This window comes from Peromyscus californicus, unplaced genomic scaffold (genome assembly GCF_007827085.1).
Source record: "Peromyscus californicus insignis strain IS unplaced genomic scaffold, ASM782708v3 Scaffold_1__1_contigs__length_55948999, whole genome shotgun sequence".
In the NCBI taxonomy this organism is placed as follows: domain Eukaryota; kingdom Metazoa; phylum Chordata; class Mammalia; order Rodentia; family Cricetidae; genus Peromyscus; species Peromyscus californicus.
In genome coordinates, this window is record NW_026294492.1 from 21,535,381 (window position 1) to 21,561,225 (window position 25,845).

A 25,845-nucleotide genomic window follows, 5' to 3' on the forward strand; every position below is an offset into this window, starting at 1 on the left:
GGTTCTTTTTTTCCTTCGAAGTTCTTAGTACCGAATGCTCTAATCCAGTCTCATGCATTAGTCCTTTAAATAAAACATCTAAATATAGATCGCCCCCTCTTGATTCAAGAGATGGAGATAGATGTGGCATCAGAATTTGCACCCCCATCCCCAGTCCTCTCCATGGCATCTGTAGTTGTTCTGGGACTCTGGACTACAATGTGGAAATCCTGGTTCCACTTGGACCCTCACAGCATGGTGGTGAGAGGCCTGTGGCCTGAGACTCCTCGGAGGCTGGGGCATGGCATCCAGGTGGTTCCCGTGGGAGCTCCTTTGTGTGTTTGTTTCCCCAGGAGTCAACCACTCCTCCTGGCTGGCTGTTGTTAGTTCCTGGGTCACCTGCCGATGCCTTATTTCTATGCCGATGCTTGAGTTATGGTCAGCCCTGTTCCCACCAGTCCCCATGCCTCGTGAGCTGGCAGCTTGGGAACCCACTAGCTCTGTGCTTCTCATCCTCCTCATCCACACTTGGCTAAGTTCTGGGGAGAACCCTGGTGGGGACCAGATGACTGTCTCCAGGCCCATGACTTACTTCATCCTATCCCCTCCCTTCATGTCTGTATTCCTGGGGCTCTCACCTGACTTCTAAGGATGCAGAGTCAATCAGGACGGTAGGAGATGTGACAGGCTTTGCTCAGTCACTTTCCAAGTCCTCTGGACAAAGGGCAAAGAGGGATAAGAGGAAGCATTGACTGAAGGCAGAGCAGCCCAGGCTAGACTCCAAGGAAGCTCTGTCCCAGGGGCCCATGGGACAGACCTTGGGACAAACATGCCGCTCAGCTCCTGCAGTGATTCATGGACATTCTTCTTTGTCTCTTGCTTTGCCCTGTTTCCTAGGACCAGTTCCCTTTAAAAACTCCCAACCTTATCTCAACTGAACTCCCCTTGAGAGCAAAGGGAATTTTCCAAGCCTGGGCTGTCTGAGCGCCCTGAGAGGACAGTGTCGGGCCCAGCACTAGTGGGCTGACAGGCCTTCAGAAGGCTCCAGTCACCCAGGCCTGCCCTCCCTGCCTGCCTGGGCTTCTCTGTGACGGAGTTCCTGCATCCCTCCGAGCTTTCCCTCACAGGGTGTAGGAATTTAGATGCTGTGGAGAGAAAAAGCGAAATAAACAACATGGAACGATGGCTCCTCGGAGAATCGGTTTGAAGAGTCTCTTCAAGGGACATGCTTTGTTTTTCCTGACAGAAGATGGAGCAACAGGAACGGGAGGGATCCAGTTCTGCCTGACAACAGGCATCCTCTCCAAATTGCGTAGGTCAGAGAGAGCGTGTTATTTATTAGAGCCCGACATCTGTTGCTGTGATATGATAAGCTCCATTAAAAAGCCCGGCCATCAGTCACTGCTTATACAGCTTCATCCCAGAACGAGCCTCTCGGCATCCTGGGAGCCTGCAACAGCCCTGACTGTACCAGGCACCAACATTTGCAGCCCTGCCCTGCCTCCCCTCTCCCTGGGAATGCCAAGCAGAGCAAATCCCCTCAGCAGGACCCCGCAGCCCATCTTTTCTCAGGCCTTCTTTCTGCTTCACAGAAAGAAGGTTTTGAGCTCTTGGTCCATGCTGCTTTCTCGGTAGAAAACAGGGTGTGGGCTTAAATTTCGACCTCAGTTGCACAAGCCAGAAGAAGCTGGCCTAGGTTGGGCTTATCGGGAGAGCTGGGGGATGGAGGGTGTGGGAGATCTCCACATCTTTGCTGGGGAAAGCCACTTGTTACTCCATTGTGAGGACCACTGAGTACTCAGGCATGAGTTCTAATTATACCACCCCCTGCCTTGGGGAAAGTGTTTTCCATCATAGGTAAGGTTGTCTGAATTATTTGTGAGTTACAGTCAAATATTTTCTTACTTACTCAGAAAAATATACAGAAAGGATAAGGTAGAGAGGGTCTGGTTTGAGGTTTTTAATGACACACTGAAGAGGAGTGTACGTTTATTAATAGGATCAGAGTTCCCTTTGAACCGCTGGAAGAAGACATGCATAAGAAAACAAAGAAAATGCAAAGAATACTGGCTGTGAGCTAGGAGACCTGGATCTCATCCAGGCACCACTCTTAATTTCTTGTGTGATCTTGGGAAGGGCATGTCATTTTTCTGGGCCTTGGTACCCTCATCTGAAAGCAGCAGGCGAGTGCCTACCTGTTATCCCTGAACTCTGATAGATTTGTGGGAATTTGAAGTGAAAAGTGTGTTTAAGATAGCTTGTCATAGTTTTTTATCGTATTGAAAAACCTCCATCCCTGTTACCAGAGGTCAGACACAAATTGAAACCTTACTAAACAGAATTAAGGACACTGTGTACGTGATGCCGTTTGTACAGCCTGCATCTGATATTTATAGAACACTTCAGCTGTGGAATGTGCACACATATGCCCCGAACACACGCCCTGTAAAATAATTCTAGATGCAGTACATTTTCAGATGTCAAGTTCAAACAGCTTCCTGGGAATTAGGCTTGACTGTTCAGATGTGTGTCTTGGTTTCTGACAGGTGCCACCAGGGCTGCTCGGGGCTGTCATGTGTGATGTGGAGTCCAGCCAAGGCAAGAGGGCCCAGGCTCTTGTTTCTATCACTTCTCATTAAGGCAGGCATTCTAGAGAGAGAGAGAAAAAAAAAAGGAAGCATCAAAGGATGATCAGAGGATAATTAGGACCATTCATCCTGCGCAGATCATGGTGACAAGCAGAGGCCTTGCTTCTGTGGGAACAAGAGTCTCTCTTGTCTGTTATCAGATCATTTGGCACAAGGACCACTGGTGAAAATGAACTAGATCGTGCCTGCTGAAGTAGATCTGGTAGAAAGAAGCAAAAATAGTGACGAGGTAGATAGGTCTCTTGTGGTCCTCAGTGATCCCCAAAACTCCATAGCCATCGGCAGGGCTAGCCTGAGTGACCATGCAAGGGGGTAGACTTGACAGTGAGGCCAGGCTCACAATGTAGGGCACAGAAAAAGCTTTAACAAGCAGCTAGAACAGCCAGCTAGAACTATGCTACACTTGAACCATCATGGTAACAGTGAAATGAAATTAATGGCATAGAGTTGACATTCCGTGCATCAATCTCATTTCATAGAAGAATTTGGTCAAGATGCACAGTTCAAAGATTAGAACCCTGTGTCCCTGAAACTGGTCCAAGATGACACCTAAGCTGCTTCTGATCTGCCTTTTCCCTGCCTCATGTGGGCCTCCTCCCTGAGGGGAGCAGCACATTGGAGTCGGGGGCTGGGGTGAGGGGGCTTGCATGTGTGTCCCCACTACCCACCCATGAAGTGACTTGGAATAACCTTCTACTTCAGCTCACCCAGGAGGCTGAAGGCCTTTATAGCCACAGGATGAGCCCAGGATATTCTTGCAGAAATAACTTTCTGAGAGTCTAAAGGACTTTTAAGGAAAGGTAAACTATGTGCATAGCTAAACTTTTTATTAGGGTTTATAAATGAGAGAAAAGAGTCAGGGACATTACAGGGACAGGCCACAAGCAACCTGGCCCTTCACAGGAACCTCCAAATGAGCAGGGGAGGGGTGCACAGTGAGAAGTGGGCAGAAAATTCCCGTGACTCCTATCCTCCAGACAGACACTTAGTCATGCCCAGTGGAAAGAGAAGGCGGGAAAGCAGAAGTCAGATCAAGAGGTTCCTAGGTAAATCTCATCCAAAGTCACTTCTGAGGGGAAAATGGAAATTCATTGCTTTGTGTCCCGTGGAAGGTCAGTGCTAGGCTGCCCAACAGAGAGAAGCGGGACACAGCAGTTATGGTAAGGGTTGCCAGATCCATTCAGCAAATATATAGGAAGTCACTACATACAGAACATGTGCTGAGCCCTAGGGACCCCAGCATGTGCATGCACACACACACATACACACACGCACACACACACACACACAGCATTGCTGCTCATTGGGTAAAACTCAGCACCTATATACCCATATTTCAGAGAACCCCAACTAGTGTGGCCAGTCACTAATGGCCAGACACTAAGGTCTTCTAGGGAATTAACTGCACAATACATACAGTGTGCAAGTCAGAGTGTGAGTGTTGATGGGGAGGTGATTATAGTACCTGGCGTAGTGCTGGTTAATGGTTAATAATCGCTGCTGTTATTAACTGCCACACTGAAGCATTTGATCCTTTTTCTGTATGCAATAAGGTTTTCCTGACAAGCTTACATATTGATATATAGGCCTACCTTAATGTAGATAAGTAAATCCTACATAACCTTGGAAATGGAAATAAAGGTAGTGAAAGCATCATGTCTTCACGTCAAGCTCTAGCGTGGACCCTTTGACCTTTTCGTGTCAGCCTAGAGCTTTCCAAACCTACTCTGGTTCTCTAGTGTTCAACTGCCAGGTGAAGAACAGGGAGGTGGCCAGCTGGTAAAGTGCCAGCTTTGCAGGTTGTCCGAGTTCGATCCCCAGAACCCACATTGAAAAAGCCGGATGCAGTGGTGATGCTTGTAGCGCTGGAGAGGCAGAGACCAGTAGATCCCTGAGACTTGCTGGCTGGTCACCCTAGCCTCCTTGGTAAGTTCCAGGCCAATGAGAGACCCTATCTCAAAAAAAAAAAGTAGCCAACACCTGAGGAACGACACCCATGGCTGGCCTCCAGTCTTCACAGGCACACACACACACACACACACACACACACACACACACACACACATGAACCCCTACACACACACAAACCCCCACATACACACAAAAACAGAGCTGCCAGATGGAGCAGTTCAAAAGGCAGGGTGCCCAGGAAAGCTTGATAAGTCACAAATAAGTTCATAAAAGTATCTCCCTCGCAGAACATATTTACACTAAAAAGTCAAATGGTGTTTATCTAAAGTTGGACTGTCGTGGGGCCTCCTGTGTTGGTGGGTAGTCCAGGCAGAAGTGGTCAGCCTGCGTCTCTCAAAGCAGGATTTGCCCTTCTGGTCTCTCAGGTAATAAAAGCTCCACCCAGTGGACCTTGGGCAGTGCTGATGGTCCCCACTGTGTGGGAGTGGGGATGGATGTGAAGCAGGAGGAATGTCCTGTGCTGGTCTGCACATCTCTCCAGGCTCTCTGTGGACCTCAACACGCAGTTCAGACCTTCAGGCCTCTAGTGTGAAAGTCTGGTGGAGGATTTTTCTCCTCAGAACATTCTCGAAGTTAGCAGAACAAGCACAGCCTCCGTGGTCTAGTAACTTATCCCACAGAGTAAGAGTGGAGTGAGCACCCTCTTCCTGGATTTGAGACAGCCCCCACCCCCAAAGTGCGATGCTAATGGACTCACTGAGCACTGCTCCGGGACTCTGAGGCGATGAGAGGACAATTCAGAAGGGAGGTGCTCTGCCCCATCTGCAGCTCTTCTGTCTTCTGTTTGCGGCCCTTCGTGATTATTCAGGCGGTCTGAGAATCCCCAGCACCCTTGTGTCTGAATGGTTTCTGTGGCTTGTATGATAAGCCGTCCCCAGGCTCCGTCTGGTGCACTGTCCTTTGAGACACCACACTCAGAGAAGTATGTTTGCACTTCTCTCCTGAACGCAGTTGTTAAGCCCTCACAGACCAGGCTGGTAGGAACTGGTGGCATTTCCTAAGACCAGGCTGATCCTGGCCTGGCCTGTTCATGCTTCCTTGCTGCATTCTCTGCCCCACCCTGACCAAGTGTTCTGTGGTTGAGATGGAAAACTCCACCTTAGAGAAGACAGTCCTTAACCTCAGATTCAGGGAAGACTGTCCACGTAACCTGAGGTGAGAATCAAAACAAAAGAGGCGGAGGTCTGAGCAGAGTCCTACCCTTGGGTTTAAGAGTGACTTTGACCTCTTATTCCTCCTGGACTAGAATGATTATCCAGCTGCCGGAGCGTGCTTAGAGGAATCACTCCATTAAATGGTGTCACTGGCAAGGTGGTATTAACCCTAAGACCAGTTTTATTGGAATGTTCTGGAAGCAAACTTGACCGTGCAGGCAGAGCCAGCCCACGTGGAAGCCCAGAGCGTGATCATGGGATCTTCCACTCTTTTCAGTTTCTTGTTCTTGCCTCAACCTGTCATGAGACCAAGAAAACTTGTTTTGAAAATGCTTGACAGCCAAAACAACCTGTTCTCAGCCTGGACAAGAGGGCCTGTCCCTCTCTGACCGTTTCCACGCTGTTGGGTGTCGGACTCACTGCTGACTGGAAAAAACGAATTTGCTGCTTTCTTCTCATACCGTTCGCAGACAAGCGCCGCAGCTTTCCAGTTCCTTTTGGCCTCTTTTCCCAGCCCTTCTCCTGAGACGCTTTAAGGTTGTGTCTGAGTCTCCCTGAGAAATGACCGCACACACTAGGAAACCCATAGCCCCTGCCTCCATCAATGCAAGCCGGCTATCCCAGCTTAGACACGCTGTAGCCACACAGAGATGTTTAACCTGTGGCTTTCCCCTCTGTTGTCGGTCCCTTCTGTTAGGGTGAAAGTCGTTAAAATCTCCAGTTATTCAGGTGGCCATTTTCTCTTCAACTTGGGCAGCTCTTGGGTCTGCTCTGATCCCCACACAAAGCCTTGCAAATTCAGTCTTGGACAGCTGTATAATTCCCTGAAGGAGTCATTTCACCTTGCCTCCTCTACACAGAGAAGGTACAGACTAGAGAAGGGCTCAGTGGACAGTCAGAGGCCCACACTACCAGCACCTGTTCTTAAATAAAGTTTTATTAGAACACAGCTACCCCCATCCATTTGCATCTTGTCTAAAGCCATGATCAGTACAGAGCAGATTTGAATTGTGACAGAGTATATGACCTAACAAGCTGAAAATATTTAGTGTCTGGCTTTTTACAGAATATGTTCTGGAGGAGATCTGAAGTCTAACAAGGCTTCTGGCCCCCAAAGTGACCAATAAAGATCTGACTAGGAAAAGGGTCCCGTTCTCCCTCCCCATAGTTGGCATTACAGGACATGCTCCGCATTGTTGGACTGCACAAAGGGTAGGGAGCTTCTCCTGCTGTGTTTTTACCAAGTTTATTTTGCTACACGTCTGTATTTGTTCATTGGTCTGGTGGCTCTGGCACCCATGGTGTCTACCAGTTTTAGGCAGGGTAGGGAGGTTGGGGGACCTTCCTTGGCCTTGTGGAACTGACTGTATCCGGTGGCTTGGTTCAAGGTGGGACACCCATTTGTCCCCACATGGAGGGGAATGCTGATGTGAACACTGACTCATCCGCTTGGTAAACATGGTGGGTAAGGGAACCACACGCTGTCTTCAAGAGCCCAGATGCCTGCCCAACCCTCTCCCACCCCTGCTCTGTCTGGATTTGCCTTGTCTCCCAGTCTGAGCAGTGGGATGGGGAAGATGGCCAAAGGTGGTGAGGTGATTGGGGAGCTCTGGCAAGAAGCCCAGCAAGAGGTCGGAAGGGGCCTCTGACATGTGAACTAGGAAGCGTCTAATCTTTCTCACCTTCTCCCGCTCAAAGCCAGTGCACACATGGTTGTCGTTTCTAGAATTTATTTCCCGGTAAATCTGCTTCTCGTGCCTCTGTTCTATACCAGCTTTCTAATGACCGAAACTCGAAATGGCCCTCTCAGGACCACTTGGTCTACAAGAAAGCTTTGTGCAGACTAGGAAAGGCTGCCTCTGCCCCCTTTGGCTTGGTACAGTTTCAGTGATATCTTGGAATCAAGCTGTTCTTTTCTCTGGTGCTGTGGCTCCGGGTGAACACACAGCTTAGCAAGCTGAGCACTGGCTTTGGATCAGTCCCCACTTTTGGCCATGTCAGCACCAGTTGCTGGACTCCCAGATGCAGGAGCAGCTCCTGACACCCACCCACTGTGTCTACAGTCCCATAAGATGATCCTCGCTGGCCAGTATGTGGCCTCACCTTTCAGATCACAGCAAACAGGGCTGGGTCACTGGTAACACCCTTTTATACCTGCCCCCCACCCAAAGCAAGACTGCAATAAGAACACGGCTCCCAGGTTCAGGGATGGAGGTTGGGTGCTCTGTGGCTGGGAGCGGAGACATGGTTCTCTTGTTCAGGCCTCTTTAGTTCAGGTCCTCATGTTGGCCCTTCCTTGCCTCCTTCTGACCTAAAACTAGCTCAAGCTTGAGGAATGCACATGGTTTTCCTCTTTGTGCTATCTCAAGGCAGCACCTACAGCACCAAGAAATGTGCTCAGAGACCCAGAGTAGATGGGTTCCTCGTGGGGGGAGCTGACCTCATTCCCGAGGCATTGGGTTACATGCTGCCCAGTGGGCACAGGGATGGCATTCCACTGGGACACCAGCCACCCCCACACAGTGTGCTGTCAGAACTGTTTGTAGGAGGCTGTGGTGAGCTCCCTATGGATCCTGCATTGTGGTCTCATCTGATTCCACTCCTCAGTTCACGCTGGGAATTATCATTGGACAAGCATGTGAACGAATGTCTGGAAGATTTCCATCTTCCACTTCTCAGCCTGCATCTGACATGGGCTCCCAGAGTTCAGAGGCTGGAGGAGGAGGAAGAAAGAGAGGCTGGGTGCTGTCCTTATTCTCACTTTGAAAAGACTGTAGAAAGAGAAGGAATGTCATTCATCACTGTCTTGAGCCCTTAACATGTATAGAGTACCCTACTAAGGAGCAACCATGTCCTTTGGATACAGCACTTCCTTCTCAGTGGCCTTGATGGAGTTGTGAAGATGAAGGGCAGACATGCTCATTGGCACCATCCACCCCATGGGAGAGAGCAAGGTGGGCAAATGTGGTCAGTATGGGACTGGCCATGTATGGTAGCATGTGACCTGTGACTGTGCCCAGGGCCTGAGGTTGTAAATGCACTGCTTCCGGCCACCAGACTCCTGATGTTGCTGAAGGAGGCTGTGGTGGCCGGACACAGGGTTGAGCAGCACTCCAAGGGTCCTATCATGTAGAATGCGGTACACCACAGACCATGTTATTCCTGTCCCGTGTCTGAGCTTCATTGGCCACAGAAGGCACCAAAGACCCTCCCAGACTAGTCGTGTGCTGTTGGCAGGGCACTTGGTGACCCACAGGTCCCTGTCTGACACTGGCCAGTTCTGGCCTCACTGCAAGCCTGTTTGTTCATGGATATTGTGGAATAGAGTATAACAGGACCTATTTATTGTAGGGGTGAGTAACAGGATCTATTCTTTACATTCTGTTACTTGATTACAATGAAGTTATTTTTAAAAGCACATTATAAATTGCAAAATACCAAGTGCCAAGTTAGTTCATTCACTTAACCAGCAAACACTGGAAACTTACATGGAACCAGGCACCAGTTAGACAGCGGACCCAGATCTCCCCGGAAGCTTTCCAGGAGGGAGAAGACTCAGTTGGTAAAGTGCTTGCCACGCAAGCCTGAAGATCAGAGTTCAAGGCTTAGCACCCACGTAACAAGCCAAGCACGGTGATGTGCACTTCAAATCCCAGCACTGGAGAGGCAGAGACAGGGGATCCCTGGGACTCACTGGCCAGTGATCAGAACCTAATGACAATCCTCAGGCACTAGTGAGAGACCCTGTCTCAAGAGACAAAGTGGACAGCTCCTGAGGAAGGACATCTGAAAGTTGACCGCTAGCCTTCAGACACACACACACACACACACACACACACACACACACACACACACACACACACAGATTCAGATGACAGAGCGAGGGTGAAAAGAAAACCAAGGTGCCTTGAGTTCTTCCGTGGCTGGTGGTGTGCTTTTATCACCTAAGCAGAGAAACGCGTGGAGACCCAGGCACTTCCCCAAACACACAGAGAGCAGGTGATGGGTCCGTATCAGGATGTTGTGCTGATGCTAACGCTCAGGTTCTTCCCTGAAGCAGCACAGTTGCAGGGTGTTTCCCTGGCTGTAGAAGAACCGGGAAGCTCCATCTCCAGTCCCTCTGTCCTTTCCCAGGCTTGTCCCAATGAACGGCCCAGACCAAGCCAAGGCCAGAATGATCCTCTGGGTCTAGACCAGGCTCTAGGAATCATGCAAAGTCAAAACAGAAGGTGCTGTACCCCCACAAGCCAAGCCTCAAACTAACTGGGGAGCAGTTTTTAGGACAACAGCACTGGATGCATGCTCAGTATTCTTTCCATGGTAGGCCACTGTGACAAAGCTCTCACTCAAACAAGGGACTCTTGGTAGGGGAGGGTGTGTGCCCTCTCGGGCAGTCAACAGAGCAGCCGGATCCAGAAATCACTTGAGAGGGGTGGTATCGTCTCCAGGAGAGCTAGCTTCTTGAAAGATCAACTTTGCAGAGGCTTGCACGTGCCCCTCTGCCTCTCACCAGGTCCGGGTGCCCTCTTGTCTTTATATTGGTTCCCAGATCACCGTGATGCATCCTTTTCTAAGTATAACACCAAGCCTGTATTCCAGCGAGGTGGAGCGGAAGGACAGAATGAGAGCAAAGCGTAAAGAACAAAAAAACTAGAGAGATAACTGTTTGTCAGGATCTTCGACAGAAACTAGAATTCATGGGAATTGACCGTTCTTGCATAAAGAACAGAACCATAGCAGGGTGGTGGCGCACACCTTTGATCCCAGCACTTCGGAGGCAGAGGCAAGCAGATCTCTGTGAGTTCAAGGCCAGTGTCGTTTAAATAGTAAATTCACTACATAATGAGACCCTGTCTGAAGACTTGTAGGAAAGGCAAGAGAGCTAGCTGGTCAGCAGTTAAGAGCACTGGCTGCTCTTCCAGAGGACCCGGGTTCAATTCCCAGAACCCACATGGCAGCTCACAACCATCCATAACTCCAGTTCCAGGATATCCAATGTCTTCTGTAGATATTCTGTATGCCACCAGTCATGTATGTAGTACCGGGACACAAATGCAAGCAAAATACCCATACACATAAAATAATTAAATAAAATTTAAAAACCTAAAAAAGAAATAGACCTATAGGAGGACCAGGGCTATAACTCAGTGGTAGAGCTCTTACTTAGTGTGTGTCAAGCCATTGGGTCAATCTCCAGCACTAAAGCAGAAAAATAATGGATTCTTAAGAAGAAAGACTGTCAGCAGTCAGTCATCCAATGGGAATTTGGGGCATTTCTATGTCACTGAGATGCTGCATCCACCTGCCCCAAGATAAGCCCAGAAAGCACTAGAGTTGACCTCCAGAGATGGAGCAAAATAGTCTGAAGAGCTGCATCTGTAACTTGGCAGTCTGCAATACCAAAGCCAGAAACACTCAGGAGACTCCCCGTAACACTCACAGAGGCAGGACCCAGCTCAGGTGGCACAGCCTCCAGCCACCCAACCGCTGCGTGTGTGACCCGCAAAACTCGGGCCAGGGCTTACCACAAAAATGGACAACTTCTATGCAAGTATTGAGTTCTCTGTCCCAGAAGGCACCCAAGAGTGTCACCCCTCACCAGTGCCATTAGGGCCCTGCCACAGGCAGCCTGCTCAGATCTTTCCCAGCGCTGTTTCTCCAGCACCAAATTGGTGTTCAGCAGTTAGCCGAGGCAGGATAGCTGGGGAATGGTCGACACAGGAAACGCCATTGCAGAGCCGGATGCTAACTCAGGCCTCCGGAAAGAAGGGACTGGATTTCCAAGAGGCAAAAAGGCCTCCCAACATGCTTCAGGGTACAGGAAAGTATCCTGTACCTGTGAAATAAAGGGGCTTCTACCTAGCTGGCTCCCAGACTTGCGAATGAAAATTAATTATTGTTTGTGATACACTTTAAGATCCCCGATGAAAGGCCTTGTATAAATGCAAATTATTATTATTATTGTTATTATTGTTATTAAAGATGCTAGACATCTGGCCTGCTACATAATGCCCTGGCATAGCTCTGAGCAGAAAGGAAAGTTTTCTCACTGGCAGTAAATGAGTGAGCCAAGGAGGACTGGGACCATGAGTAAAAGCAAAGCACCGAGCTCCCTTCCAGGGCTAGCATACAACTTTCCAACCCGGGAGTCAAATGTCTATGTGTTCCCTGAGGGCCAAGGGCCCTGCACGTATGCCTTTCTTTACCCCTGCAGGAACCAGCCAGCTCTAGGCCATGAGCTCACTGAGTGTGTGAATATCCAGTTGTCTATTCATTTAAAGGATATTGTCCATCATTCTTAGGATCCTAGGTCAAATCTGGAGATACAGAGGTGCTATATACAGAGGTGCTATATAGAAGCCCCAGACAGCCGGGCAGCGGTGGTGGCGCACACCTTTAATCCCAGCACTCGGGAGGCAGAGGCAGGCGGATCTCTGTGAGTTTGAGGCCAGCCTGGTCTACAGAGTGAGTTCCAGGACAGCCAAGGCTACACAGAGAAACGCTGTCTCAAAATACCAAAAGAAGGAGGAGGAGGAGGTGGAGGAGGAGGAGGAGGAGGAGGAGGAGGAGGAGAAGAAGCCGCCACCTCAGACATATGCAGTGCCTCTGATAATGCTTATTAAGACTTGGAGGGAACCCCTCTAGCAAAGCACAAGGAGAAGTCATTTATTAAATTACTGCTTCCCACTTGAGAAACTACCTCTGAGTAACGTGGGTGGGTTGACACTAAAGCAATAGTAATAACAAACAATGACAGGTAATAATATACTTGACCTAGCAGTTGCCTTAGAAACCATCCCTTCATTTTACACATGAGGCTTCTGGGGCCCAGAGAGGTAAGGTAGCTTATCTAAGGTCACACAGCAAGTAAAACAGCTGGAATGTCTCGAGCATCCCCAGGCTGGGTCCCTACATCCATTGCATTTGGATCAAAGGCATCCCATTTTATAGCTCTCGGCAACAACTCGAGAGAGTTTTAAGCTTCCAGATGACATCCATGGTAAAGAAAGCTCCTGGGTACCCTTTGTTCTCCTGGGACTCATTATTTAAGGAACATTTGTGGTGCCTCCAATGTCACCTGGATGCACTACAATGCCTTTCCTGGAGTCCCTTTCCTTCCTTCCAAGCAAGCCTGGAAAACTTCAAAGAACCAAATGGGCAAGCGAGATGATCAGGTTCATCTCTCGTGTGCCTTGTTATCACAGTCATAATTCTACTGAGAGATTACCCAGGGCAGGGGTACCAGTCAGTACCTCTAGAGGTCCATTTGAGCATGTTCAGGAGAAATGCAGGGGCAATGAGAATTGGCCATGAGTAGTTCTTGAAATTCATTACTGGGTAGTTGGCTAGTCTAATAAAAGTTTTGGTGGATGAGAAGAACATTCAGCTAAAATGATATTTGGTGTGGGGAGAGCTAAATCAAGTAATTTTATCTCTTACTCCCCTGTAGATAAGGAAATGAAAGAATCATTTGTTTGGTAGAGCCTGGGATGGAGCCCACTTCTCACCTCAATGGTTAGTGCTCATTCTACTGGAAATTATAGCAGGGTAGAAAGGAAAGAGTGTATCCTTTGGAGTCAACAGCCTGGGATTCCCAATAGCATAACCTCCTGTTAGTGTGTGACCCTAGAAAAGCCACTGGGCACTCTGGATCATTGGCTTCTCACTGGTCAAAATAAAGACACCAGCCTGATAGTGGGGCCGTTAGGAATCAATGGAAAACAACAGAGTTGAGTACACACATCATGGGGTCTAGCATATAGCAGCCTCTTTCTTTCCCTTATACTCGTGGCTTCTAGATTTTTTTTTTTTTTTTTGGTTTTTCGAGACAGGGTTTCTCTGTGTAGCTTTGCGCCTTTCCTGGATCTCGTGCTGTAGACCAGGCTGGCCTCGAACTCACAGAGATCCGCCTGCCTCTGCCTCCCGAGTGCTGGGATTAAACGCGTGCGCCACCACCGCCCGGCCTAGATTTTTTTTAACCACAATCCAGAGCAAAAGTTTCACAAAATAGTATTTCCCCTGGCCCCCTGTGACCCTCTCTGATTTTACTTATTTTAATATGGGTTAGGACCCACTGAATGGATTTCACAGCCCAGCATTTGAATGAGCCCATTTCACACCACGAATGGATGTCGTGTGCCTACATTGTACATAAGCCCTTTCTGTCTTTCCTCTTCCTTGTCTGTAACTGACACCTAGGGCCACAGAGAGCTGCGAGCACTTGCCAGGAGGGCACCGCAGGACCCTGAGCTGCTGTGGAGTGGAGTGGAGTGAGCCCTGTGGACGCCCTCCTCCTGTTGGCTCCCTGACCTCTCTAGTGCACCTGTCACGAGTGGAAAGGATGTAGAATGCCCTCAGTCTGCCACAAAAGCTACCTGTATGCACCTAGCCTGGAGGACAAAGACCCAGAGCACTGGGTGGCCAAAAGCTATGCCCCAAAACCAACAAGTGTTTCCCCAGGCAGCTGGGAAAGTCATGAGCTGCTGCAGCCCCTAGACACTGAGGTCTAGCATTCACCCCCAAAGGCCATACTTACTACCTGGTAAGCGATATATCATAGCCCCCCCCCCCGAGAAACTCAACAGGGAAATAAGTGTTTAAGCCTCCAAAGATTTGATATCCTAAGGGTGATCTTGGTCCTTTGGGCCTATAACTAGAGCCTGGATCTAGCCTAATGCCCCGTGATGCTGCATGGAAACCCTGAAGCACCACCCCCATGTGTTGAAGCCTAGACCCCACACATCCTTTGGTTTTTCCCCTTTGCCTTACTAAGCAGTGGAAAGCCATCTGTGACCACGAAGGTGACTCACCACCATCAGATAGGCAGTCACTTCCCCCTAGCAGGTGAGCCGATGAGTACCCCTTCTTGTGGCCAGGGCTATGGTCAGATCCCTGCACCCTCCACGGGCCTTCACATTGCCGTCACATCCTGACCTCCACTAGATTCCTGCTTGCCCTGGGCAGGGTAACTGGAGGATCTCCTGTGTGAACATAATAGGCAGAAGAAGATGATCAGACCAGATGAACACGGGGCTGGGCTCTGCTTGGGCAGCCAAGCTCCCAGCAGCATCCCATTCCTCAGTTCCTAACACCTACTACCTGCTGCTGCTCAGCCAGTTCATCCCAGTCCTTCTCAGTGGCCACATGAGCACCTCACCCTCCCAGCCTTTCATCAGTGGGTTACGATGTATCCAGCGTTGACCAGAGAGGAAACACATGAAATGACTTGCTTGCCAGCTTTTAGACTGCCAGGCGCCCTCAGAGCAGATTTCATTCATTACGAATTATTGGAATTCGCCTGTAATGGGGCCTGAGGAAGGCAGGCACCAGACACTGAGGATGGGCCATCCTAATCTCAACCTTGGAGGGGCTTCGAGAAAAATCCTATGTGGACATACCATGATTCTACATCATAGTAAGGGGCCATTGCAACCCAACCTGCCCCCTGTGCGCTCTTCTCTGTAACAATTGTGAGCATTCCTTCTGTTATAAAATTATATTGATCTGAAGCACTCCACATATCTGAGGAATCCGTGTAGAGCTGCTGTGTGCAGAATAATCAACGGGAAACTGGGGGTGCAAAGGTGGATGTATATGAGCAGGGATCTTCCCTCGGAGGGATGTGGGAAACCGCCTGGTATATGATAGAGGCATTCACTCAGATGGAAGGCCAGCAGAGCAAGCCAGCCCTGTGGCTGAGGAGGCTTGAGGCCTTTGGAATCCTCTCCCTCCCGCTCCTTAACTAGCTAGCCTTGTGCTAGCTAGCTACCTCTACCTTCTCATGCACTGCCCTGGGGCATCGGGAGGGAACCAGAGATACTTGCATCCTGGGGAGTGAAAACTGGCCCCAACAATTGCAGTAACTGGTTACGAGCTGCCCTGACCCCAAAGGAACTGACCAGGCTCCGGAAGACCCAATGGGAGGGCTTCAGAAGGGCAAAGAACTGCTAGGTAATCCTGACCACTTTAGAATTTTTAAATACCCCATGATTTGGCAGGAACCAGATTCCATTCCAGTTCTTTGATGTGTAGAAGTGGTCTCTGAAGTCCTTCTACAACAACTTTTGATTGAGTTTAGCAATGCCTAGACCACAACCTCAGCCTTCTCCTAGGTGAGGAGGCAAGCTGCCTAACACACAGTCTAGACACAAGCCTAAACAGCCCCAACCAAGTCAGGTCATGCTGGCCTGAGATTGGTGTGCAGAGCACCACGGAATTCAGCCTAAGGAAGACAGGGGTCCAGCTGAGGACAGGGGCCTGTGTCTGAAGCTGTCAGCATGTGACATTGTATTCTCAGCTTGATATCAAGACTTGGTATCTCTAGTGTGCTAATTCCTCATTTTATAAGCTCAGGCACCTCTACCCCAACCCTCACCCCGGAAACAAACCAGAACTGCTCAAGGACTGGCCTGGGTAGCAAGACTGTCCACGAACGATTATAAACACTTGTATGTTCGTAAACCCCATACCAGAGAGCCAGGCCACCATCGCCCAGGGTACAACAGCCAGACTGACTCCCACTAGCAGTCACGGATTCGCCATGGTACCCAGAGTTAGACGGGCAGTTGCTGCCTGGGCTTTGGAAGGTTTGGGGTGAAGGGCATCGGAATGGAAGCAGGTCTCTTTGTAGAGATCTATTATAAGCCTGGCCTCTTGACATGAGGCAAGAACCCAGGATGAGTCAGTATTTACAGTGGCGGTCCAGGACAATGAGGACAAGGCAAGACCAAAGACCACGAGGCATGATTAGCAGGACTTGTCTTACACTATTTACAGGACTGCTTTGATTTTCATACCACAATCGGTTTTCATGGTCCTGATGAAAAACATGTGCCGATTGAAGTCACAGCTGCAGAATTCAACTGGAAAAGGCAGTGAGAGCTATTAGGTGTTTAGAACTTGCCTCTGCTCTCAAAAATGACCTCTGGCTCAATTTACATGTTCGGGATTTGCTGACAGCGAGGGTCATCGCTCTGAAGCCCTTCTCCTGGCCCACCCCACCCCAACCCACCACCACTCTGGCCTGGCTCAAACAAAACGTCACAGGGCGCATCTTACAGTTGCCCAAGGAAAAGCATTTTCTAATCCAAGTCCTGTTTTGGAAGAAGGCAAATGTTTAGGCTTTTGCAAAATAAAAAGATCTGTCTGAGGACCAGACCAAATCACTCTGCCCTTGTCTTGGGCAGCTGGTCATATGACTCTCAAACCTCACTAGTCAACAGCTGCAACCTCCTTCCTGACCCCCCCCCAAAAAAAAACCACCCAAAGTAACAAACCCAGCAGGTCTGAGAGATGAATGAGGACCTTTGGCTGTAGAGCTCACCCTCAGATGCCACCAGTATGCCACCAAGCAGGTCAGGACTGAATTTCAAAAGATGGGTAACCATGGCTGCATGTCCAGTGTAAGAATAGCCATCTCACTGTCCTGGCTGCCAGTTCTGTATGATATGTGGGAAAGCAGGGCTCAGTTAAGAAGCCACAGGGAAAGTAAACTGAGGACGCAGACCCTCGGACCTCTATCTCTCCCCGTAGAAGGCATCCCTTTTCCACAGTCCCACACAATGCTTATGGTTGATTCCAGAAACTCTGAGCCTCTCCCCCACTGGCTTAGACCCAGCTTGGTCTCCATGGTAACAGTTGGCATCATTGATCATCTGTTAGGCCAGTTCCTATGTCAAGTGCTTACATGTAAGAACCTTCCAAGGTAGCCACATAATCATTCCCACATTATAGATGAAGAAACCAAAGCTAATGTCACTTGCCCAAGGGATCCGGCTAGTCAGGCACATGAACAGGCCTGAAGCTGAGGTCTGGCCGCCTTCAGAACCCACTCTACCTGACCTGTCATCCACAGCCTGCAGCAGCATACCTTAGTCAGCAGGCCAAGCTCTTGGCTGTGTGGAGGAGAAAACTGCATCCAGAGAGAACCGTATCAGCCCTGGGTCCAAGACCAGGAGGCTGCTAAGGGCTGCATCTCCTGGCTCCTTGCCCTGTCAAACCCACAGAGACCTGACCTAGTCACAGCCCGGGATCCCTTCTCTGCATTTTGCTTTCCGGGACTCTTGGGTTGTACTGGGTTTTCTGAAACCTTGAACAATGGGGCTTCAATCAGACAACAAGAGTGTCAGGACCTCATTCCACCCTAAAACATAATGGACTCTGAATTGGTCCGAAACTAAGACTTGGAGCGTGAGTAGAGTGAGGAACTTGGCTGACTCCAGGCATCTGCCTCCTGCCCCAGCTCCCGCCCCTGGCCAGCTAATGCTCAGGCAAGGAACTACCACATCACACACTTGGGAAGCTTCCTGGACACTTTGCCTTTGGTAACAGATGTAGATACCTAGTGCCATTAGCATGCCGTGCCCTGGGCCGCTCTTGGTTTTCTAAACTGATAAAAAGTGAAATCATTGGAAACAGTGCTCTAAAAACATCTATAAATGGGTGGGCGCCAATTGTCATTTCCCCCTTCCTGCGCCTTCCTCCCTCCCTTAACTGACTTAATGAGGATCCAAGCTGAGACGCGATCGCTGCAAACAGCTGGTAGCATCATGCCTTTAAATAGCCCTCGCCGCACTTCCCCCTTGGAGGCACAGTTCGCCCTAGCAGGGAAAGCCTGGGACACACAGGAAACATCAGAATTTTCTGGAAAGGCAAGAGCTTGCCTCTCACTCATGCTCCCTGTGGTAGGGACCTTTCGTAAGGACATTGTTGCCCCTTCCTCAAGAGTGTTCCCAGGAAACACTCAACTGGGCAGCTGCGGAGCTCCAGAACCTGTGAGACTGGTCCTGGGAGGGATGGCAGGGGACTCCTTTGAACTGCGGCTGCCAGGCTCAGGCCATTGCCTGGAGCAGCCAGTACCATCCACTCACCAGTCACATTGGTACCCTACTGGCGCCTAGCTACAGCCTCTTCCCTGTCATGTGGCCAGAGTGACCCTGTCCACGGTGACCTTGAAGCAAGGGCTACAGAGGCTGGTGGCAGCCTGTCCACCCTGCTCCTCAGACTAAGGGAATCAGCTCTCCCCAGCTACGTATCTTGACTGTTGGGAAAATAGAAGCTACTGGAACATGTAAGGAATGAACGCCCGTCATGTCTGACTGGCAGTCACGGTTGCCACATTGTCCTTTGGGAGCCTCATACCAGGGCTTCTCTTGGTCCGTCCAGCTTTGTTTGAGGTCAGAGACTCCTCCTGCCACATCACAGTCCTTTCTTATGTGTTAAGAATGTTTGGTCTGGGGCTGGAGAGATGGCCTAGTGGTTAAGAGCACTGACTGCTCTTCCATAGGACCTAGGTTCAATTCCCAGCACCCACATGGCAGCGCACACCTGTCTGTAACTAGTTCCAGGGGACCAGACACCCATGGCAAAACACCAGTGCACTTAAAAAAAACAAAAATAAATAATTTTAAAAGAAGAATGTTTGGTCTGGTGCAGCTGTGCACACATGCTTTAAAGTCAAGTGTCAGAGAATAACAGCGATTTAGCCACAGTGGTGCTGTATCTGGTTGTTGGTACAGGTGGAAATTTAAGAATGGATCAGTCTTCTCTGTCAGTGCCTAAACACTACATTTACTGGTGGAGATTATTCTCTCATCCACCTTCTTTAACAGCTAGCAATGCATGTGCTTAAAACCAGTCCTTGCCTACCAGTGGCCGTCATGAGCTCTATTCATTAAAGCCACCACGGACAACATGCTGAACCAGATCTAAGCCAGTGAGTCCCATTACAGGGGACAGCAATGCGTCTATGTGCAGAAGATAGTCATCTGGTGGCCACGAGACTTAGAAATCAAGAACAGCTAACCTACATGGGAATAAAGGGAGGAAATGGCGTGTGTGAGAAAGCGGAAGTAGTCAAGTGGTAGAGGATGGGGCAGCTATGTAGACTTGGGACTCATATACTACACTATGGGTGGGCTTAGGGGAGTCTGTGTCATCCCTTAGTTGCGTAAGATACATGTAATAAGAACAGAAGGGCGTGCCTGCACTCTTTTTAAGGAGAGGGTCCTTTGTTTTCTTTACTTTTCAAAGGAATACATACCTCAAAAAAAAATTGAACAATACATTTGTTAAAAAACAAAACAAGTGGGAGCCAGATAGTGGGAACCACTGGGAGTCGGGCCAGAGTTTGGAGAACATTAAGGTCTTGGTCAGGGTGGTGCCAGAGACAGTCCATCCTCTCTCTGCAACAGAAAGGCATGGCTGGCTTGTGTCCTAAGGGAAGTGGACTTCTGCAGCAGTTCTGTTGAAAGGTAGCAAGGTCGGAACAGGGGCGTCACCAAGAACGAAGTCTCGAGGGTGGATTCCCTGCGAGGATTCAGGGAGCCTTGGAAACTAAACGCTCTGCTAACAGAAGGGCAAGTTGGCCAGAGTGTCTTCTAGGTCAGAATGTCCTGCAGGTGGTTGGGACTGTGGGACTGGAAATTTGGGAGGGGACAAGGGCGGGGACCAGGCTCGAGAGTGCTGAGGGTGATGCAAACCTTCCAACGACCGTGAACTTGCTCTCCATGAGGAGCGTGGAGAGCAGGGAGAGACAGGCTCCGAGAAAAGTTGTGTCTGGGAGAGAGAGAGAGACAAGGGGTCTGAGGTGCTGAAAGTGTCACAGAATTATGATGCGAGAGAGAGACAGTGAGAGAGCACTTCCAGAGAGGAGACCAGCTTCTAATGCTGCAGAGATGCTGAGTGGGTATTGAAAGGACTGTTTGGCACCGGACACACCAAGACCAAGTTCTCAGCACAGAGGAGATGTATTTGCCCCAGAGGGACAAGGGACTGCCTCTCGATAGAGAGGAGAGGGGTATGGACCATAGGCAAATGGCAGTTTATAAAAGTAAAGGGGAACCCCTGTGTTAGGATGAGGGGTTTAATTTTGATTGGACAGGTTAATTAGGGCACCCAAAAGGAGGCTTTTGATTGGTGGACTTCAGTACTTCGATAGCTGGACTTTGGCGGTCAACTTCAGGAGGAGGAAGTGGCCACATAAGGGAAGTGGACCTTGGAGGCTAGCTTTAGGAATGTAATCTCGTGGTTTTTAGCAAGGTGGAGAAGAATAAAGGGCAAAACCATTGGGTGCCATGGTTCCCATGCTCGGGCCTGCTAGAACCCTTCTGGTACCAGGACTGAGAAGCCCAGACATTCAGAGCCACCTAATTACAAGGATTCGGTGGAGTTCGTGGAGGAGGAGGGTGGTGTATCACCAATAACTGCATTCACTCTGGCTTAGAGAGGACCTCCACAGGGCCTGTTGGCTTGAGGGGCACTCATTACGTCCCAGGACTCCTCAGCTCCTTGTGCTCTCTCTGGTGGCTTCTGCTCCCCTTCCCTCAGGACTCAGGTGGATGCACATCTGCCTCTCAGGCAGCTCCTCCACACTTAACTTGCCTCCCCTCCCCTCCAAAGAGCTGGAGCCTGGAAGTCAGGCTTATTGGAACCAGATCTTTAATAAGATAGGCTGTGCTTGAGTTGCTCCTCTGGGAAAGTGAGATTTCTGGGTGAGCCCTCTCTGGGTGCCCAGGGGTAACGGAGATTACGTGGGAGTGGGTCAGGGACCAGGAGGCAAGCCTGGGTAATGAGAGGCCCATTCCTCCCTCTCTCTCCAAACCCCCTTTCCAACAGGCTTCTGCTCCTCCTGTCTTCTGCCGATACCACCCACCCTAGCCTTTCAGTGACTGCCTGCTAGGGTCCACAGGGCCACCCGAGTTGTACCTACCACCCGACCTGCCTCAATGTTGATTCTGTGTCTGCCTCCTCCTCTAAACTGAGATCTCCTACATGGCAGGTCCCCCATCTGGGTCACCCCACCAGTGCCTGGCTCAGCACATTCCATCTCCTGGTGTGGAACGTAGCTTTCTCTCTGCAGAGTAGAAATCTGGGTGTCTGGGTTAACCATGGTGGCTCATATCTATAACCCCAGCACTGGGTAAACTGAGACAGGAGGATTACTGGGAGTTAGAGGCCAGCCTGGGGTACCTGGTGGGTTCTAGGCTTGCCCCAGCTATTTAGTAAGGGCCAGGCTAGTCTGGCTGCTGAGGAACACCTTGTCTAAATAGAAAAAAAAAACGGGTATCCAGAAGGCCATGTGTTCTCTCCCAGATTCAGTCTTTAGAAGGTTCTCCCAAAACCCAGCCAGGAAACTAGACTACACATGTGTTTTGGAAATAAATACAGACCCTAACTCTCTTAGGAATCCTTATTAGACTTTTATATTTATGAAGTCACAGATCCAGTTTAGGAGAATATGACCCTGATGATATCTTCGATCATAGAAGTGACTGGGTGTCAAAACTGTGACTCTCTGTCCTACAGCTTGGCTCAAACCCTGTCTTTCTCCTAGGAACGGGCAGTAGATTCTCAGGGTGAGCGTCTAATAAACTTGGCAGGCAGGAAGGTTAACATACATGCTCTTTAAATACCCATGAGCGGTAGCATACAAGTGAACTGCGTGTACCTCCCTTGGAACAATCCAGAGGGCTTTGCCTCCAAGAGGAGGAGAGTCCAACCCAGGACGCATGAGCAATAACTAACAACTGTTCTGAGTTAGGTCGAAAGCTCTGAGTCGCATATTTCTGTTCAGGCTGTTTGTGCTAACCACAGTTTTTTCTCCCCTCTTTCCCACCAGGGCTTATTTCAAAACCTTTGTCCCTCAGTTCCAGGAGGCCGCGTTTGCCAATGGAAAGCTCTAGGAAACACCAGTGTTGAGAGGCAGCCAACCAGACTGCTCAGTCCACATGCGTGTCAGCCCACAGGCCGCTTCCTGGAAGCCACTTGGAATGTCTTCATGGCAGCCTTTTGCTCGCTCACACAGCAGCTCTGCCTGCCCAACACAGCCCTGCTCTGCTGGAGCCCAAACTTGAGCCGGCTGGTAGTACCCTGAATCCTAGTACCCATCACTGCTGCTTGCTCCCTCCATCTTCTTTATATTTCTTTGCTGGAAGAAAGAAACTCCTTTACATTGCAGAAATTTTCCAGGGAAAATAAAATGTCATGAATGCACACACCCTTCCTTCAAGTCTTTGTCCTAAAGGACTTCTAAAGGTTAAAGTTTGGTTGAACACCCTTGGCTTCTCCCTACCCCACTGAAAGTAGTGTTGAGTTTGTGTGCGTGATTTACACCCTAACATTTACATTTCCGGTTGGGGAAGTCTTCTACTGTCAAAGGTGGCCAAAAGGTTCTGAATCTACGGGGTTGCCCACTCCACAGCCCCAGAGCCAGCACTCAGGAATTCTTGGGTCCCGGCACTATGCCAGCCCTGGGCTCCTGTGTGGGTTCTAGCCTTCTCTGGGCTCACGGGAGCCCCTTGGGCTGTTGGGGCCCTCTGTGGATTATTCATGGGAGACAAAAGCTAGGGGTCCAGGGCTGTCACTGGTATGTGTCAGACATCTCAACTGGGCAGCTCTGCATCCATGCAGGATCACAGCTGGGGAAGCCAGATGTGTGGTACATGCTTGTCACCCCAGCCCTCAGGAGAATGGGGCAGGAGGGTCGCAAGATGGCGGCTAGTCTGGGTTACATAGCAAGGCCGTTTCAGAAGCCATCGCGCCCCCCCCAACCCCATCCTTAACGGCTCCCATCAGTGCAGAGAGAAGAATGGCGTCCAGGAGGCTCTAGACACTCCCAGCAAAGCAGCAGTGGTGTGGGAAGGAGCAGCTAGGGCGCAGAGCAGCATGCAGCTTCCCAGCCCTCACTGGCATGCTGCAGTCAGCTTGACCACTCAACAAGGCCTGCACGCACAGTTCACTGTAGCATGCTCCTACCCTGAAGGCAACTTTTCAGTGCATGGAAGGGTCCTGGGCAAGAGAACCAAGAGCTGCGTGGCCGGCCTGGCTCCCTCCTGCTTTGTGAAGGTTCCTCCTGCAGGGTACAGACAGTGCCCTTGTTCCTGCCGTGGCTCTTAGAGCCAGGTTTTTACCACATGAGCCCAGAAAGGAAGGAGCTCTGGACCCTGTTATACCAGTAAGGGGTTACCTTTCTTCCCTGTATCCCCCGGCACCAGGAATCAAGAGGCTGGAGAGGAGGTGGGAGAGATGTTCGTGCTGGGCTGTCAGCTGGGGAGCTGCCCCTCTTCACACAGGGGTACTTTGCTCACAGCCCTTGGGAATTCCCAGGGCAGAGTAATCCTGTGTCCACATCTAACTCTGCCATTAACTGGCTGTATGACTCAAGTCAGTCCCTTGCTTCTGTAATACTAGAAGTGAGGCTAAACCAGATGGTCCCTCACCTCACCAGAATCTCCCAGGGAGCTTTTCAGGAACTCCTATACTTGTCCCCATTATCGGACTCTGAGCAGACTCATAGGAACCCAAGTGTGGGCACCTAGAGTTTACTGGAACTCCCCAGGGAGTCTGTTGGGTGGTTCACACTGGAGTCTGTTCTGGCCGTTCCCTCTCCTCAGGGCAGATGTGTGCTGAGCGCCAAGACCTCCCCCTAAGGTGGTTCTCACCCTTCCTAACGCTGCGACCCTTTAATACAGCTCCTCATGCTGGGCTGACCCCCAACCATACAATTATTGCTACTTCATAACTGTCATTTTGCTACTCTTATGAATCATAAATATCTGTGTTTTCCCATGGTCTTAGGTGAACCCTGTGAAAGGGTCATTCAACCCCAAGGGGTCACGACCCGCAGGTTAAAAAACACTGCCCTAAGGCTCTGTGACATGATCGTTTAGAATTATTTTAGCTACCTTGTAACCAAGGAGGGGCATGCATCGGACTTTACTGCCCACTGAGTCAAGAGCTGGTGGAGCCAGGGTTCCTTGGGACCTGGCAGGCATGGCCGTGGGATGGGGTGTATATCCAGAGACTGGACCTCTATACTTCAAATAACAGAACCTGCAGCCTGTCCCAGCAATACAGTCCGCCACTGTCCCCATCTTGCCCTTGTCAGTCTCTAGGGTTGGCATGCCCAGGCTAGCCAGATGATTAATGACATCCTCGCATCTGAGTGAGGCAAACACAGTCTGTCTAGGAAGCACTGGCACAGAGCAAGCTCAGAGTAGCTTCACAGCAGACCCGTGATGGAAACGAGTAGCTGGGGTCAAGTCCTGACCCACGGATGAGGAAACAAGATCAGAGGTTAAATGAATTGCCCATCAACACCAGCCAGACCAGACTGAGCCCAGATCAGAACTCTGTCCCAGGTAAGGGGTTACCTTACAGGTGACCGTAAGCAGCCACTCTGGAAGGTCTGCACCCAGCATGCACGATGGCTCTCCCATGGCTGTGTAGATAGAGTCCCCTCCCCTAATTCTTCCCTAAATCCTCCAGCCCAGTGCTTCTCAACCTTCCTAATACTGCGACCCTTTAATGCAGTTCCTCATGCTGTGGTGACCCCCCAACCATAAAATTATTTTCGTTGCTACTTCGTAACTGTCATTTTGCCATTGTTACGAATCATAATATAAATCTCTGTGTTTTCCAGTGGTCTCAGGTGACCCCTATGGAGGTCGTGACCCACAGATTGAGAATCGCTGCTCTAGCCCTTCTCGGGGCCTCTGGGTAGGGCAGAATTGCATACAACTGGTTTGGGGGCGTGGCTTCTGGATACTCAGGTGATGGTCTCATGGCCCTCCCAGCCCCTTCCTTCCAGGTGGGAACATCAGCCGTCAACAAAGGCCACCTGTGATGATCTGTGGGGAGCAGGCAGAGCGGAAGATGGCCGTGAGTCTAGGGGACACAGGGAGGCTCTCTTATCTTTCCCAGGAAAGGGGGATGATGTACTACGTGTAGGTTTGTAGGGATGGAGACTGCGTTCACCAAGACGTTCAGCTCTCTTACTCCAGGAGGAGTTTGGACTGATTTTCTTCAGGGGAAATGAAAAAACAGAAAATGGGGCCAGAGAGATGGCCCGGCAGGTAGAAAGCACGTGCCACGCAAGCTCGGTGGCCTAAGTTCCGTCCTCAGAACCCACGTAAGAAGCCAAATGTCGTGGCTTGCGTCTGTAAATTACAGCGCTCCTATGGTGAGATGGGAGACGGAGGCAGAATGGGTCAGAAGGCCTCCAACATGGCAAAGGAGTGGAAGCAAGGAAAACTTTGCATCCAAACAAGGTGGGAGGAGACAGCCAGGCCCTAGGAAGTGGTCCTCTGACCTCC

The 25,845-nt window shown here is 50.1% G+C and overlaps 1 protein-coding gene across 2 annotated transcripts in view; it reads left to right on the top strand.

Moving 5' to 3' along the window:
- The window catches only part of Babam2 (BRISC and BRCA1 A complex member 2), a 376,695-nt gene extending 353,951 nt beyond the window's left edge, over positions 1 to 22,744 (top strand). For both annotated transcript variants that reach the window (XM_052746193.1, XM_052746194.1), the window contains one exon: positions 22,371 to 22,744. In XM_052746193.1, the coding sequence (XP_052602153.1) occupies positions 22,371 to 22,434 (64 nt within the window). In that variant the 3' untranslated portion in view covers positions 22,435 to 22,744. The remainder of the gene's footprint in view (positions 1 to 22,370) is intronic.
- Positions 22,745 to 25,845: the final 3,101 nt, after the last annotated feature.